Source organism: Saccopteryx leptura, chromosome 3, assembly GCF_036850995.1.
Source record: "Saccopteryx leptura isolate mSacLep1 chromosome 3, mSacLep1_pri_phased_curated, whole genome shotgun sequence".
NCBI lineage: Eukaryota > Metazoa > Chordata > Mammalia > Chiroptera > Emballonuridae > Saccopteryx > Saccopteryx leptura.
Window position 1 is genome coordinate 68995404 of NC_089505.1, and position 13966 is coordinate 69009369.

Below are 13966 nucleotides of genomic sequence, written 5' to 3' on the forward strand. Positions count from 1 at the left end.
TTTGCTTTCCCTGCCCTGGACCTCAGCAGTCCCTGCTCACAGGACCCAGACGGGAGGTAGGGGAGTAGTGGTCCCGCACAGGGTCCCACTGCAAAGCTGGGGAGGGGGCTCTGTCTTCACACCAGTACAGTGGCTGGGAGGATGGACCCACAAGGAACAACACACGCTCCAGTCGGCCCGTGTCACTCAGGGCTCCTAGCTGTGCCCGACAGAGCTTCTGTGTGCATGTATGTTGAATGAATTAAATGAATAGATGAATGGAATTTAGGATTATTGGATTTTTTTATTATCATTTATCTGGATTTTAGAGACATTTAAGAGTTTTGAACACTGTTCTTTGGAATATGTTGCTGGTCTGCTGCCTTCATGCATCAACCCTCTGTGTCTAAGGGTAGGGATGTGCTGGGGGTGGGAGACAGCATCTGAGGGACTGCTCTGGGCGAGGGGAGTTCTGAGCCAGGGGCAGGTCCAGGATGGTGGCCAGGGGTCTGAACTCGAGGGTCTGATGGAGGAGAGGCTGGGGGCCCGGACTCCTGGGTCTGAGGGAGGAGGAGGGGCTGGGGGCCTGGGTCTTGAGTGGAGAGACCAGGTCTGGACAGCGAGTGGGCAGTGATACTCTGTCGCACTGGTAATCATCCCCTTTGCATGGTCTGCTGGATCCAGGTATAGTACTGGCAGAGGTTGGTGTAGACTCCAGGGTAACCAGCCAGGGCACAGCGCTCCATCCCCCAGGACACGAGGCCCTGGAGTTGTCCTCTGCACACCAGGGGCCCCCCAGAATCTCCCTGAAAGGGAGAGACCAGTGAAGACACCCACAGACAGATGGTCAGAGCCATGTACATAGAGATGTGGAGAGGTGGACGTGGGGGACCACAGGGGCTGAGACCTGAGGGTGACTGTGATGCTATCAGCTCCAGAGGTGAGGTTACTTCCTTTCCTCTTCTTTGGTTCCTGCTGTCTCTGGCTCTCACTGAACCCCTCTTCCTCTTTGCTTGGTCTCTAGAAAACTGTGTGTGTCCCTTCTTATCCACCTGTCTCTGGAGTCATCTCCCAGGGATAGATTAAGATGTTTAGAGTCCCTGAGCACAGGTTTCCAGGTGTCCAGGTATAATGATGACAATGAGGCCCTGGCCAGTTGGCTCAGTGGTAGCCCATTGGCCCTGCGTGTGGAAGTCTCAGGTTCAATTCCCAGTCAGGGCACACAGGTGAAGTGACCATCTGCTTCTCCTCCCCTCCCGCTCCCCCTTCTCTTTCTCTCTTCTCCTCCCACAGCCATGGCTCGAATAGTTTAAGCAAGTTGGCCCTGGGCACTGACAATGGCTCCATGACCTGGCCTCAGGTGCTGAAATAGCTCTGTTGCTGAGCAATGGAGCAGCCCCAGATGGGCAGAGCATCACCCTGTAAGGGGCTTGCCAGGTGGATCCCAGTTGGGGTGCATGCAGGAGTTTGTCTCTCTGCCTTTCTGCCTCTCACTTAATTAAAAAAAAAGGAAAAAGGAAAAAAATGGCAATGATAGTAGCAATCAGAGCTATGTGCAACCATTGCTTTTCACTCTTTCTGTGGGCTATCTCATCTCCTCCCACTAAGTGCTCTAAGAGGTGCTACTGCCACTTGACAGGTGAGGAAACTGAGGCACAGAGGGATTCGGTCCATTACAAGGACTTACAGGGTGGAGGCAACCTGGCTATTATACTCTCTAGATCTTGGGGGATCCCCACTGATTTTCACGCTCCTGAGAGCCTTTTTGTACTGAAGTCCCAGCCCCAAGCACCCCCCCCCCCATCTCTCGCCCTGGGCCTCACCTGACAAGAGTCTCTCCCGCCCTGGAGGACTCCTGCACAGACCATGCCAGGAGTGATGGTTTGTGAATAGGCCTCCTGACACTGCTGTCGAGAGGTGATGTTGATGTCCACGCACTGAAGAGTGTTGGGGTACCTGGCTGGGGAGGCACTGACGGGTCATTTCTTGGGTCTATCCTCCAACAGGACCCAAGAATGTGGGAGCCCACCTCCTCCTCCCTCAGACCCCGGAGTCCAGCCCCCAGCCCCTTCTTTCCAGGACGCAGGAGTCCTCACCAATGGGGCTGGACGTGGTGCCCCAGCCCGACACGCGGCAGGTGGTCTCTGGGCTGGCACAGTTCCTGGCCACAGGGATGGGCCTCACCGCCCTCCCCAGCCGAGCGGGCCTCTCCAGCTGCAGCAGCATCAGGTCATTATCGTGGGTCTGGGGGTTGTACTGGGGGTGTGGCACCTGGCGAACCACGCGAAGCACCTGCTGGGTGGCCTCCTGTCTCCTCACGTTGTGCTTTCCCAGGGCTACCCGAAGGATCCTGGCCCATGACCCACAAGAATAGCACTGTTCATGATCTGACCTGGACATTTCTTCCCACACTCCGGCCCCATTCCCTCCAACTGTAGGCTGAGCATTCGCTGGCCACCTGTGCCCTCTCCTGTGGCCTGGGGGTTTTCTCTCGGCCCAATCCCACCCTCCTCCTCCTCCTCTCTTGAGCTGTGCTCTGGCTTCTGGCTTGGGTATAAGAGGATGTTTGGGAGTTCTTGGCCAAGTGTTTGGCTGGTTCTATGCTGGGTTTTTTTTTGTTTGTTTGTTTGTTTGTTTTCTAGAGAGAGACACAAGAAGGGAGATGAGAAGCATCAACTTGTATCACTTTAGTTGTTCATTGATTGCTTCTCACATGTGCCTTGACTGGAGGGCTGTAGCCAAGCCAGTGACCCCTTGCTCAAGCCAGCAACCATACGATCGTGTCCAGGATCTCATGATCAAGCAAGCTGGTGACTCTGTGCTCCAGCTGGTGAGCCTGCGCTTGGGGTTTTGAAGCTGGGACCTCTGCCTCCCGGGTCGATGCTCTATCCACTTTGCCACCACTGGTCAGGTGTATGCTCTGTGTTCTAAGTCAGACTCTGAGCTACGGCTTTGGGCTCTAAATCAGAATTAATATTGGCTAGCTTAGGTTCCAGAACGGCTCCATCCTGGTTCTAGCCTGGCCTTTGGGTTATAGACATTTTGAACTTTGGAATTTAAGGTAGGATTGGGGTCTAGGTTGAGTCTGGATTGTGACATACTTTCTAGATGCTGGTGTAAGCTTTCAGTTTTAAGGTAGGTTGAGGGTTCTGTTTTGAGCTCTGCATTACAGCTTGAATCTGGGTTCCAGATATTGATTTGAGCTTTTAGTTTTGGGGTAAGGTGAAGATGTCAGGTTGAACAATGGATTAAGACCTGAGTTATGCCTGACCTGTGGTGGCGCAGTGGATAAAGCATCAACCTGGAAATGCTGAGGTCGCCGGTTCGAAACCCTGGGCTTGCCTGGTCAAGGCACATATGGGAGTTGATGCTTCCTGCTCCTCCCCCCACTTCTCTCTATCTCTCTCTCCTCTCTCTCTCTCTCTCCCTCTCTCTCTCCTTTCTAAAATGAATAAATAAAATTAAAAAAAAAAAAAAAGACCTGAGTTATGAATTCTGGACACTGATATGAGCTCCAGTTCCTAGGCTGAGTTCTGGGTGCTTCTTAAGTTCTGGCTTATGACCTGGGTTTCAGACAATGATTTTAGCTCTGAGCTTCAGTTGGGCTTAGAGTTCTAAATATTGGTCTCGGGACTTGATTCTAGACTGGGTTCTGTTTCACATTGAATTACAGGTTCGTCTGGGGTCTTGGTTCTAGACTCTGGTCTGAACCCTTGACCTGAAGTTGGGCTCTGTGTTCTGGATGGATCTGGTTTGCATTTTGGGCTTTGTATTCTAGATTCTAGGCTCTAGGTTCTAAAATTCCTTTTAGGGTGTTATATCTGGTTCATAAGTAATAGGTGAGCTCTCATCTGGGGTTTGGGTTCTCAGTTTAGGTCTAAAATGTTATATGGGTTACAGCTCTGCATGAAGCTTCAGATTATGATCTGCATTCTGGAATGTGGACACTGGGTTAAGGTCTGGGTTTTAGGCTACTTAATGAGGAGCTATAGACTAGAATCTGAACTTAAACATCAGACCTAGAAGGGGCACCAGGTTCTGATCCTATTCTACACTCTGAGCTGTATGTTCCAGCTTGAAGTGGGGTTCTGAATTCATGGCTGACATGTAGGTTCTGAACCAGATTCAGTGTTCTGAGAAGCATCCTGGGTTTCTAAATGAAAACCGTGTCCCAAATTCAACCACCTATCTAGAATGGACTCCTAATCTTAGTCTGTATGTGGGGTTTGGCCCCTGTATGGATCTCAAGAGTATGCAGAAGGTTCTAGGTTCTGTGTGGGCCTCCAAGCGGGTGTATGGGTTCTGAACTGTCTACCTGGCTTTCAGAATCTAACCTGAGTCCAAGATTTAATGGCTGGATTCCATATTCTGAGCTATGCCTGTGGTTCTAGGTTCTTATCCAGACCCCAAACCAGACCCAGTTACTGCTTTGGGTTCTGCATAGGGGTCCAGACTGGAATTTACTTGGCATAAGAATAGGAGGGAGAGGGTGGAAAAAATAAGGAAGGGCATCACTCACAGGCGGGAGCAGTGAGCCGCGGTGATGACCCACCGGTCTGACAGCAGAGCCCCTCCACAGAGGAAATTCCGCAGGACACCTGCCAGCAGGGCTGCCTGCCAGGGCTGGGAATGCGGGATGCATGTGTAGCCACCAATTATCTTGCTATCATCGTCCCCTTGGCTCTGTACTGTGGCTGGGAATAGGGAGGGGTGAGGTGGTGAGGGTAGGTGAACAAATATCTTCCGCCCCTACCCCCTGCCCCCCCTGCCCTCGCCCTTTAGGACTCAAACCCTCTTTTCTTTGCTTAACCCTTGAACCACCACATCTGTCTGCCCCACCCACCATTTTGAGACATGTCCATCATGGCCCCCATTACCTCTCCAATGCAAGAGAGAGCTTACGGGCCCCCCGCCTCCCTAATTGGACCCAGGGTCTTCTGTCATCGACTACATTATCCCACAAATACTCTCTGTTGTCACTTTTCACAACATGCCCCATTTCCCCCTATGAATCCTCCTCCAACACATTCAAGAAGCTCCCTGTCTTAGCCCCAACTCCCCAGGCAACATGGCCTGCCAGGATCTGCTGTCTCAGCCCACATCCATGCGTCCCCTCCACGTCCCTGCCACCAGCCCCCGTCTCACTGTCACCCCCACCACTATGTCCGACACCATGCTGTCTTTCTCTGTCTTAGTTCTTCCTAACACAGCGAAGGAGCACCGTGTGGCCGTCCTTTCTTTCACGGCCCATGAAACTCCTGGTATAGCCACACGTCAGCACATAGGCCCTTCTCAGCCTTGATTTCCAAACTACCCCCCACTGCTCCTCACCAGGTTACTCGTGAGCAGTCTGGGTCCCCAGGGCCCCGCCCCTCCTTTCTCAGTGATGCCAGGGGGAACTTCCTGCCCAGGACCCCACAGGTGTCTTACCCACAGCCAGGATCTGAAGTGCGGTCAGCGCGAGGAGCATCTGGGAGCTGGGTTCTGGCAAAGACAGAAAGTGACAGAGAAGGAGGCTGTGAGGGACCCAGAGGCTGGGGGACAGACACAGCGAGAGCCTCTCACACGGAGACAGAGACCCTTAGAGACATGGAGACAGGACGCAGAGCAGAAGTCCGAGGGAGGATCCGGGGTCCTTGGCAGCTGGAGGGAGGATGTTGAACAAGGCTCACGTCTGGCCTCGATGTCTTCCTGGGCAGAGGAAGTGGGGGTGTGCCTCACCTCCCTGTCTTTTATCCCTGGCCCGGGCAGTTGGCCCTGCCCAGCCCCCCCCCATCCCACCCCACCCTTTTCCTAACATTTTAAAAAATTGCTTAGTTCCCATTCCAGGACTCCTGTGGTACCATCTCCTCCCTCCCTTCTCTGGCCAGGGAAGGAGCCACAGTTGTTAACGAGAACCCGCCCTCCCTGTGAAGTTGTTATACTCTGGAGTGGATCCAGGGAGGGGGACCTCGGGGCAGGGTGGACAAGGTGGAGGGGGCCACGAGAAGGAGGAACAGAATCAGCCACGGAGGGAGGGTGGTGGACAGAGGCTGGAAATGTGAGAGAAGTAACATGAAGGTGGAGAGATGGGCAGAGCGTAAGACAAACACAGGCCCAGAGAGAAGTGTGAGAGACCGAACTGAGAGAGATGGGGGGAGGCACAGAGACAGATAGAAAATGACAGGATGAATCAGGGGGCAGAGAGAGAGAGAGAGAGAGAGAGAGAGAGAGAGAGAGACTTCTTGGAAGGGTCAGTGTGGAAAAGCAGAATGAGAAGCAGAAAAAACAGGGTGGAAGGGAAAGACAGAATAGAAATAAACAGAAAAAAAGAGAAAAAGGCAAAGGGAGAGAAAAGAGGAAGAGGTACACCCCCTTCCAAGAGGAGGCGGTACACCCCCTTCCGCAAACGCACACATGCAGAAAAAGAGCAATAATGATGAGAAGAGGTGCAGGGGCCATTGAGGGAGAGGCGGAAGACGGAGGGTGAGGCAGATGAAAGTGGGGAGATGAGGGAGTGATGGATGGCAGACAGGAGACAGGACAGGGACAGAGGAGAGGAGGAGGCAGCGAGGGAAGGTGCCTGCCGCAGAGAGAGGCAGGGGGCGGGGTGAGGAGCCAGCAGGATCCAGGGGTGCAGGGGCACCTGGTACTGGGCAGTCCTGTCTCCCATGCTTTCCTTCTTTTTAAATTTTTTTAAAATTGATTTTTAGAGAAAAAGGAACGGAGAAAGCAACAGAGAGAGAGAGAGAGGGAGAGACATTGATTTGTTCCACATATTCCTGACGGCACAGGTTGACTGTCGTATGGGCCCTGACCCGGGGATTGAACACGCAACCTGGGCATGTCAGGCGGCGCTCCAACCTAGGGCCTCATGTTTTCTCACTCTGTGGTCCTCCCAGTTCTGAAAGGTGGGGACAGGGCGGGGAGCAGGGGCCCTGGCAGGGAGGGGGAGGCCCGGTGCAGCGCTGGGGAGTAGGGTTCCGAGACAGAGCGAGAGATGGAGGCCCAGGGAGAGGAGGACCGGGGCCCATAAAGAACAGGGGAGGCAGAGCCGTGAGAGGAGGAAGGGTTCCAGGAAGCCCGAGGCGGGGCCCTGAGTGTGGGGATCCATCCTTAACTTGGGGCGGGGCCCGGCCCCGTGTGCTCAGCCCCTCCCCCAGCCTCTTAAACTCCCTAATGACTGCAATTTGTCTCCAGGCCTGAGCAGCCCCTCCCCGGACCACCACGCGGTGACTCAGGAGGCCCGCGACCTCTCTGTCCTCTCCCTCCCTCACCGGCCCCGAACCACTCTCCTCCTCTCTCTGGCTGCGCTGCACCTGGACGCCGGCGCCCTGCCTCCGAGTGCGCATGCGCACCTGGCCCCTGCGCGTGCAGTGCTGCCTGCCTCCAGGGAACCCACGCGCGGAGGGGCCTCGCTGCTTCGTGCTGAAGGCCTTGGCTCAGGCCCTGGTGACTCAGAAGGGCCGAATTCTGTGCTAAAACACCCGAACACCCTAAGTAAAGAGAGAATTGTGGGGAAGCGGAGAGGTGGGCAGCTCGAGGGGCCTGCGCTGTGAGCGATCAGTTGTGTATCTCACACAGATCTATGCGTGGGAGAAAGTTACACAGAAACACGTGAGCGGCCCTGGCACCGTAGCTCCGTTGGTTAGAGCATCATCCCCATACGCCAAGGTTGAGGGTTCCATCTCAGGTCAGGGCACACACAAGAATCAGTCAACCAATGAGCCTGATCTGTGGTGGCACAGAGGATGGAGTGTAGACCTGGAATGCTGAGGTGTTGGTTCAAAGTCCCGGGCTTGCCGGGTCAAGGCACATACAAGACGCAACTGCGAGTTGATGCTTCCCATTCCTCCCCCCTTTCTCTCTTTTTCTCTCCTCTCTCTAAAACTCAATTTTTTTTTTAATTTTTATTTATTGATTTTAGTGAGAGAGGAAGGGAGAGGAGAGAGAGACAGTAACATTGATCCCTTCCTGTATGTGCCCTGACCAGGGATCGAACCAGCAACCTCCATGCCTTGGGATGACTCTCTAACCAACTGAGCTATATGGCCAGGGCTAAAACTCAATTTAAAAAATCTTTTAAAAAATTTGCCTCAAGCTTGACCTGTGGTGGCACAGTGGATAAAGCAACAACCTGAAATGCTGAGGTCGCAGGTTCAAAACCCTGGGCTTACCTGGTCAAGGCAAGTGTAGGAGCTAACACTTCCTGCTCCTCTCCTCCCCCCCCTTCTCTCTTTCTCTCTCTCTCCTAAAGTAAATATATTATTTTAAAAAAATAATGGTGACTGTAAACTGTAATTAAAAAAAATAAATTTTAAACAATTTGCCTAAACAAAATTAACCAATGAATGCATAAGTGGAACAACAAATTGATGTTTCTCTCTCTTCTTTCTCTGCCTCTAAAATGAATAAATGAATACATAAAATTTAAAAAGATGAAAACACACGTGCACACACGTGCACACGCGCACAGGCAGACATGCATGTGAGCAAAGGGTGCAGAGTAAGATCTGGGGTCTAGCCGACAGCACGGTACCTTCGTGGATTGCCTGTGTCTGAGGTTGACAGTTAACTAGACGTCGCCATGGGGGGAGCTGGGTGACAGGCACATGAGACTGTCTGTATTGTTTGTGCAACTCCCTGTGAATCTACAACTATTTCAGAATAAAGAATTGGCAACATCCTAGAATCTCCTGGTAAACGTAAGTCCCATCACCTGCAGTTTGAACAGAAAGCCTCCATATGATGGACTCACAGAGCCCCTCCGCTGAGCTTGTTTCTGAGGTCTCCCTCATCCTGAAGAGAGCACCCAGCTTAAGCAGAAGGCCTTGGGGAGCCCGCGGGAGCCGGAGAGGCTGGGGGTGCAACTGCTATCAGGCTCATAATTGCCTGATCGCTGCCCATCCGGCCCTCAACCCCCCTCAGGGCCACTCTCAGGCTACTGGTTCCCTTCCCACCAGACAAAACTCTGTCCCCACTCCACCTACCAACTTAGCAGCGTTGTCTGCTATGACATGGGTGCTCAATCAATATTTGATGAATGAATGAATGAATGAATGAATGACTATATGGCCACAGTCCTTTCTTCAAAGAGTGCCCAGGCTAGTGGGAAAGGCCAACAGGATCGCAGATGGGGGACATTCAGGGGCCGGTGGAGCCCCAGGAGTGGGAAATCCCCAGAGGGTGTGCTATCTAAGCAGGGGCCTGCGATGATCCCGGGGCATGTGCGGTAGGGGTGGGAGGGAGGCGAGTGACTCTGAGCAGAGACCTGCAGGCAGGAGGGTGGTGAGGGAGCTCAGAGTGCTTGAGGGTGAAGGCCAGGAGAAGCAGAGACATGAGGGCGTTCTTTTATTTTTATGTATTGATTTTAGAGACAGAAGAAGGGAGAGAGAGGGAGAGAGGGAGAGAGAGAGAGAGAGAGAGATTGTCCCACTTATCTATGCATTCGTTAGTTAATTCCTGTAATGTGCCCTGACTGGGGATCGATTCCACAACCTTGGCGTATCAGGATGACACTCCAACCAACCTAAGCTAACTAGCCAGGACTTTGAGGTAATTCTTTAAGTAGGAAGTGGCATGGGGGTCAAAAGCAGCTGTGCTGCTCCAAGTTTTAAAAGAAACTAATGTGCTTTTTTATTGTAAAATATTCATAACACAAATGTACTGTTTTAACCATTTTTAAGTGTGCGGTTCAGTGGCATTAAGTGCACTCATACCGTTGTGCAATCATTATCCATCTCCTGACTTTTTCGACTACCCCAACAGAGACTCTGCACTCGTTAGACACTAACTCCTCCCTGGCCAGATGGCACAGTTGGTTAGAACGTCGTCCAACATGCTAAATTTGCTGATTTAATCCCCAGTTGGGGCACATAAAAGAACCAGCCAATGAATGCATAAATAAGGGAACAACAAATTAATGTTACTCTTGTTCTCTCCCTTCCTCTCTCTAAAATCTACAAGTAACACTTTAAAAAATTAATGTGTCTCTAAAGCTTAAAAAAAAAGAAATAGGCCCTGGCCGATTGGCTCAGCGGTAGAGCATCGGCCGGGCGTGTGGAAGTCACGGGTTCGAGTCCCGGTCAGGGCACATAGGAGAAGCGCCCATCTGCCTCTCCACCCTTCCCTCTCTCCTTCCTCTCTCTCTCTTCCTCTCCCACAGCCTAAGGCTCCATTGGAGCAAAGTTGGCCCCAGCGCTGAGGATGGCTCCATGGCCTTCACCTCAGGTGCTAGAATGGTTCTGCCTGCAAGGGAGCAATGCCCCAGATGGGCCCAGCACCGCCCCCTGGTGGGCATGCCGGGTGGATCCTGTTCTGGTGCATACGGAAGTCTGACTGCCTCCCCGCTTCTAAGTTAGGAAAAATAAAAAATAAAAAAAATAAAAATAAAATAAAGAAATAATAATACCCCCTTCCTGGTAACCACTGTTCTGTTTTCTGTCTCTACAAGTTTCACTCCTCTAGGCACCTCATAAAGTGGAATCCTGTGTTTGTCCCTGTGTGTCTGGCTTCCCTTTGCATCATGTCTTCCAGGTGCGTCCACGCCGTTGTCTGTATCAGAATTCCCTTCCGTTTTAAGGCTGAATCATGTTCCATTGCATGGATGTGCCACGTTTTCTTTATCCAGGTAAGTGTGTAGGTTTATTTCTTTCCTTCTTCCTTCTCTCTCTCCCTTTCTCCCCCACTTGCATGCCTCTTTTCCTCCATTCAACAAATGTTTATTGAGCACCTACTATGTGCCGGTCATGGTTATAGGCATTGGGGATATAGCAATGAACCGGAGAGACAGAAATCCCTGCCTGTTGATGCTTACATTCTGGAAAGGGGGGTTGTGGGGGAGGGAGCAAACCAAGAGAGAGAAAGCTAAAGTAATACAACATATAATACACTGCTCACAAGCATTAGGGGATATTTTATTGTTGCATATTCATTTTGAAATAGCCCCTAATTTTTGTGAGCAGTATATTGCAAGTTAGAAGTGCTATGAAAAGTAACAAGAAAACAAGGAGGAGGATGGCATCAGGGAAGTCCTGATCAAGGCAGCCTTTGAACAGCGAGCGACCTAACAGTAGTTGTGGAGTGAGCCACACGGATCTCTGGCAGAAGACTGTCCCAGACAGAGGGAGTAGCAGGGGCAACGGTCTTGAAGGGGAGGAGGTCTGGTGTGTCTGGGGACCAATGGGGAGGCCAGTGTCACTGGGGCAGAAGAAGATAAGGGCGCTGAGGTTATGGGAAGCCCAGACTCCATGAGACAGGCTTTACCTTGTTCTCATTTTACAGACAGAGAAACTGAGGAGGAGAGAAGGGAAGTGGCTTGCCCAGGGTCACCCAGCTGGTAGGTGGAGGAGGAAGCGTCAAACTCCAGGACTATCTGAACCTTCGCTCCACTATCCAAATCTTCCATTGTCTTTAGAGATGACTGGAGGAGTCAGGGAGATCTGAGCACCGACGTTTGAGTCCAACACTGTTTTCATGCCACTTTTGGTAAGTTAACTCCCTGAACCCTTCCCATGGTCCCATGAGAAAGGGACTCATTATCCTTGACACACTGAGGAGGAAGTGAAGTCACCCGCCCGAAATTACACAATGCCAAGTGGTGGCACCACAATTCGAACCCCTGAGGAGAGCTAACAACCCCAGGGAGTAAGCTACCCAAGAACAAAGGAGCAGATGGTGCAACCTCTGAGTGGTGGGATTAGCCCCAAACATTAGCCCCACAGATGCCGCTTCCATTGTTCCAGAAAGGAAGGAGGAAAGGGTGGGTGAGGGTGCAGGTGTGATGTGGGGCAGGTGGCAGGAAGTGGAGGGAGAGCCCGTCAGGTGGCTTCTGTTTCCTCAGGATACAGGGAGACCAGAGCCATCTCATCTCATTAGACACCTGGGCAGGTGGGGTTGGTGGGTGACATCTGCGGAGAATGTGCCCAGGTGAAGGTGGCCATTGGGGATTTATGGGAGCAGTTGGGTGATTTGGTTTTGTTTCTACTCCAGCAAAAGAACAGGCAGTCTTATGCCTCAGTGATGGTGGGACAGATACTGAGACAGAGAAGCAGAGGATGGGAGTGAGGGTCACTGAAGGAGTGGACTGTGAACTGAAGGAAGTAGAGACAGAGGGGCTTGTGGGGAGGCTGCCTGAGAGGGTCAGGGTGTCTTTGAGGTGGAAAAACAGGTATGACAAGAGCCACCCACAGCCCTGGGAGCAAGGGAGGTTGTGGTCAGGGAGTGGGATGTGGGATTTAGTGGTTTCAGAGGTGGAGTCCTTCCCTATGGAGATAGGGGCCGGGGCGTGGCCATGAGAATGGGTGATGGTGGGAGGTGGTCTCCAGCCAATGGGAAGTTGGAGGACTGCCAAGCTGGGGGAGGGGGTCCTCCCTCCCTGTGTCAGCACCTGACTCCTGGGTCAGCGCATGCCTGAATCTATTCCTACTGACAGTAAAAATAAAAATGTAGAGCCCAGGCAGGTTGCCAAGAGCTTTACATATATTATCACATTTAATCCTCACAACAACTTTATGAGGTTAGAGACTCTCATTAGTGCGTTACAGGTGCGGAAACTGGGGCTCAGACAGAAGTCACCTGTGTGAGTGGCGTAGTCTGGTTTGGAACCAGCATCGTCTGGCTGTGAAGCACCATGTCAGTCTGCCTCTAACACTGTCTTCCATGGCATGGATCCATGAAACCTATGGGATCCCCAACCCAGGGAAAGCCCGGCGTGGGAGTGTGTGCAGTGGGTGTTTCAGATGAGCACACAGACCCTCATCTGTCTTCTTTCTGCTGGCAACTCTTGGTGGACAATTTTCCTACTACCTCCCATGTGCGTGTATCACTGAGTTCCCCCATCAACCCAGCGAGATGAGGAAACCGAGAAAAATGCGGTCAGTTGCCCAACGTCGCCCGGTGAGCAGGTGGTGGAGCTGGGATTCGAACCCCAGCCCGTCTGTCTTGATGCCTCTCCGCTGCTGATCTCATGTGTCTCTGATTACCCAAACTCCCTCTGGATAATCTCTCAGGTGTCTCTGAGTCAGCACCTGTGTCTGCTACGTGCCAGGCAGCCACTGTCTGCACACCTGGGCACCCTCAATGCCAAGTCAACAGCCAACAAACATCTCTGTCCCACTTATTTTTGTATAGGCTCCATGGGATGCCCCACCTTCCCCTGAGTCTTCTCCTGGTTAGTGAATGGCCACAGCCTCTTCCCAGTTGCTCTGTTCAAAAGATGGGAGCGATCCTTGATCCCTCCTTCGCACCCACCTCCCACTTTGACAATTCTTGTCATCCTAACTTCAAAATAGATGGCAAACCACCTGCTTACCTCCTGTCACTCACTGTCATGTGAGCCACCCTTGTCTCTCACCTGAACAGGTGCAATAGCATCCAAATCGGTCTAGCTGCTTCCACATTCGACCCCTGTTCCCACCTCCTCCCCAACCCACACCCCACATCAAGTCCATTCTCCATTCAGCCACCAATGTGTCCTTAAAACAAACAAACAAATGACAGTGTCCTGTCAAAACCTGCCTAAAACCCATCTGTGACTTCCCACTGCAGTTGTAATAAAGCCTAAATGCCTCCAGGGCCCTCAGTGTCTGGATCATGCCCATCTCCCCAACCTCAACCTCATCGCTCTGTCATGCACACTGTGCCTGAGGTTCTCTGGACTTCTTTGATTTTCTTGAGGAAGGTTTAGTGCCTTCCACTTCAGTACCTGTGTCTTTGCTGTTCCCCTGCCTGGGGCATGCTTCCCACCACTCAGCATGTTCCATGATCATCCTTCAAACCTCAGCTGAAAGATCACCTCTTGATCACCTCCTCAGAGTAGACCTTCCCTTCCAGTTTTTCTCTTAGCCTCTTTGATGGTTTCCTCTCTGTCTCATTTAAATCTATACTTGCTTTATGTGTTTGCTTTCTTGTTTGTTGTTGCTTTTGTTTTTCCTCTATGGCACTTATCACCATTAGAGGTCCTTTATGTTTTTTAAAAAATTTTTAAATAACATATTTATTGATTGGG

General features: G+C 51.8%; 1 protein-coding gene across 2 annotated transcripts; it reads right to left on the minus strand.

Annotated features, from left to right (window-relative positions):
- Positions 1-270: 270 nt before the first annotated feature.
- Positions 271-5675, minus strand: KLK14 (kallikrein related peptidase 14). 2 transcript variants are annotated; one of them, XM_066371925.1, is made up of 5 exons: positions 5410-5675; positions 4532-4673; positions 2076-2329; positions 1803-1939; positions 271-785 (listed from the first exon to the last, which is right to left on the minus strand). In XM_066371925.1, exons 1-5 carry the CDS (start codon positions 5447-5449, stop codon positions 633-635), a joined length of 726 nt encoding a protein of 241 aa, XP_066228022.1. In that variant the 5' UTR covers positions 5450-5675; the 3' UTR covers positions 271-632. The 2 variants fall into 2 exon arrangements, with proteins under 2 accessions (XP_066228022.1, XP_066228021.1); XM_066371924.1 differs by having other exon boundaries at positions 4499-4673.
- Positions 5676-13966: the final 8291 nt, after the last annotated feature.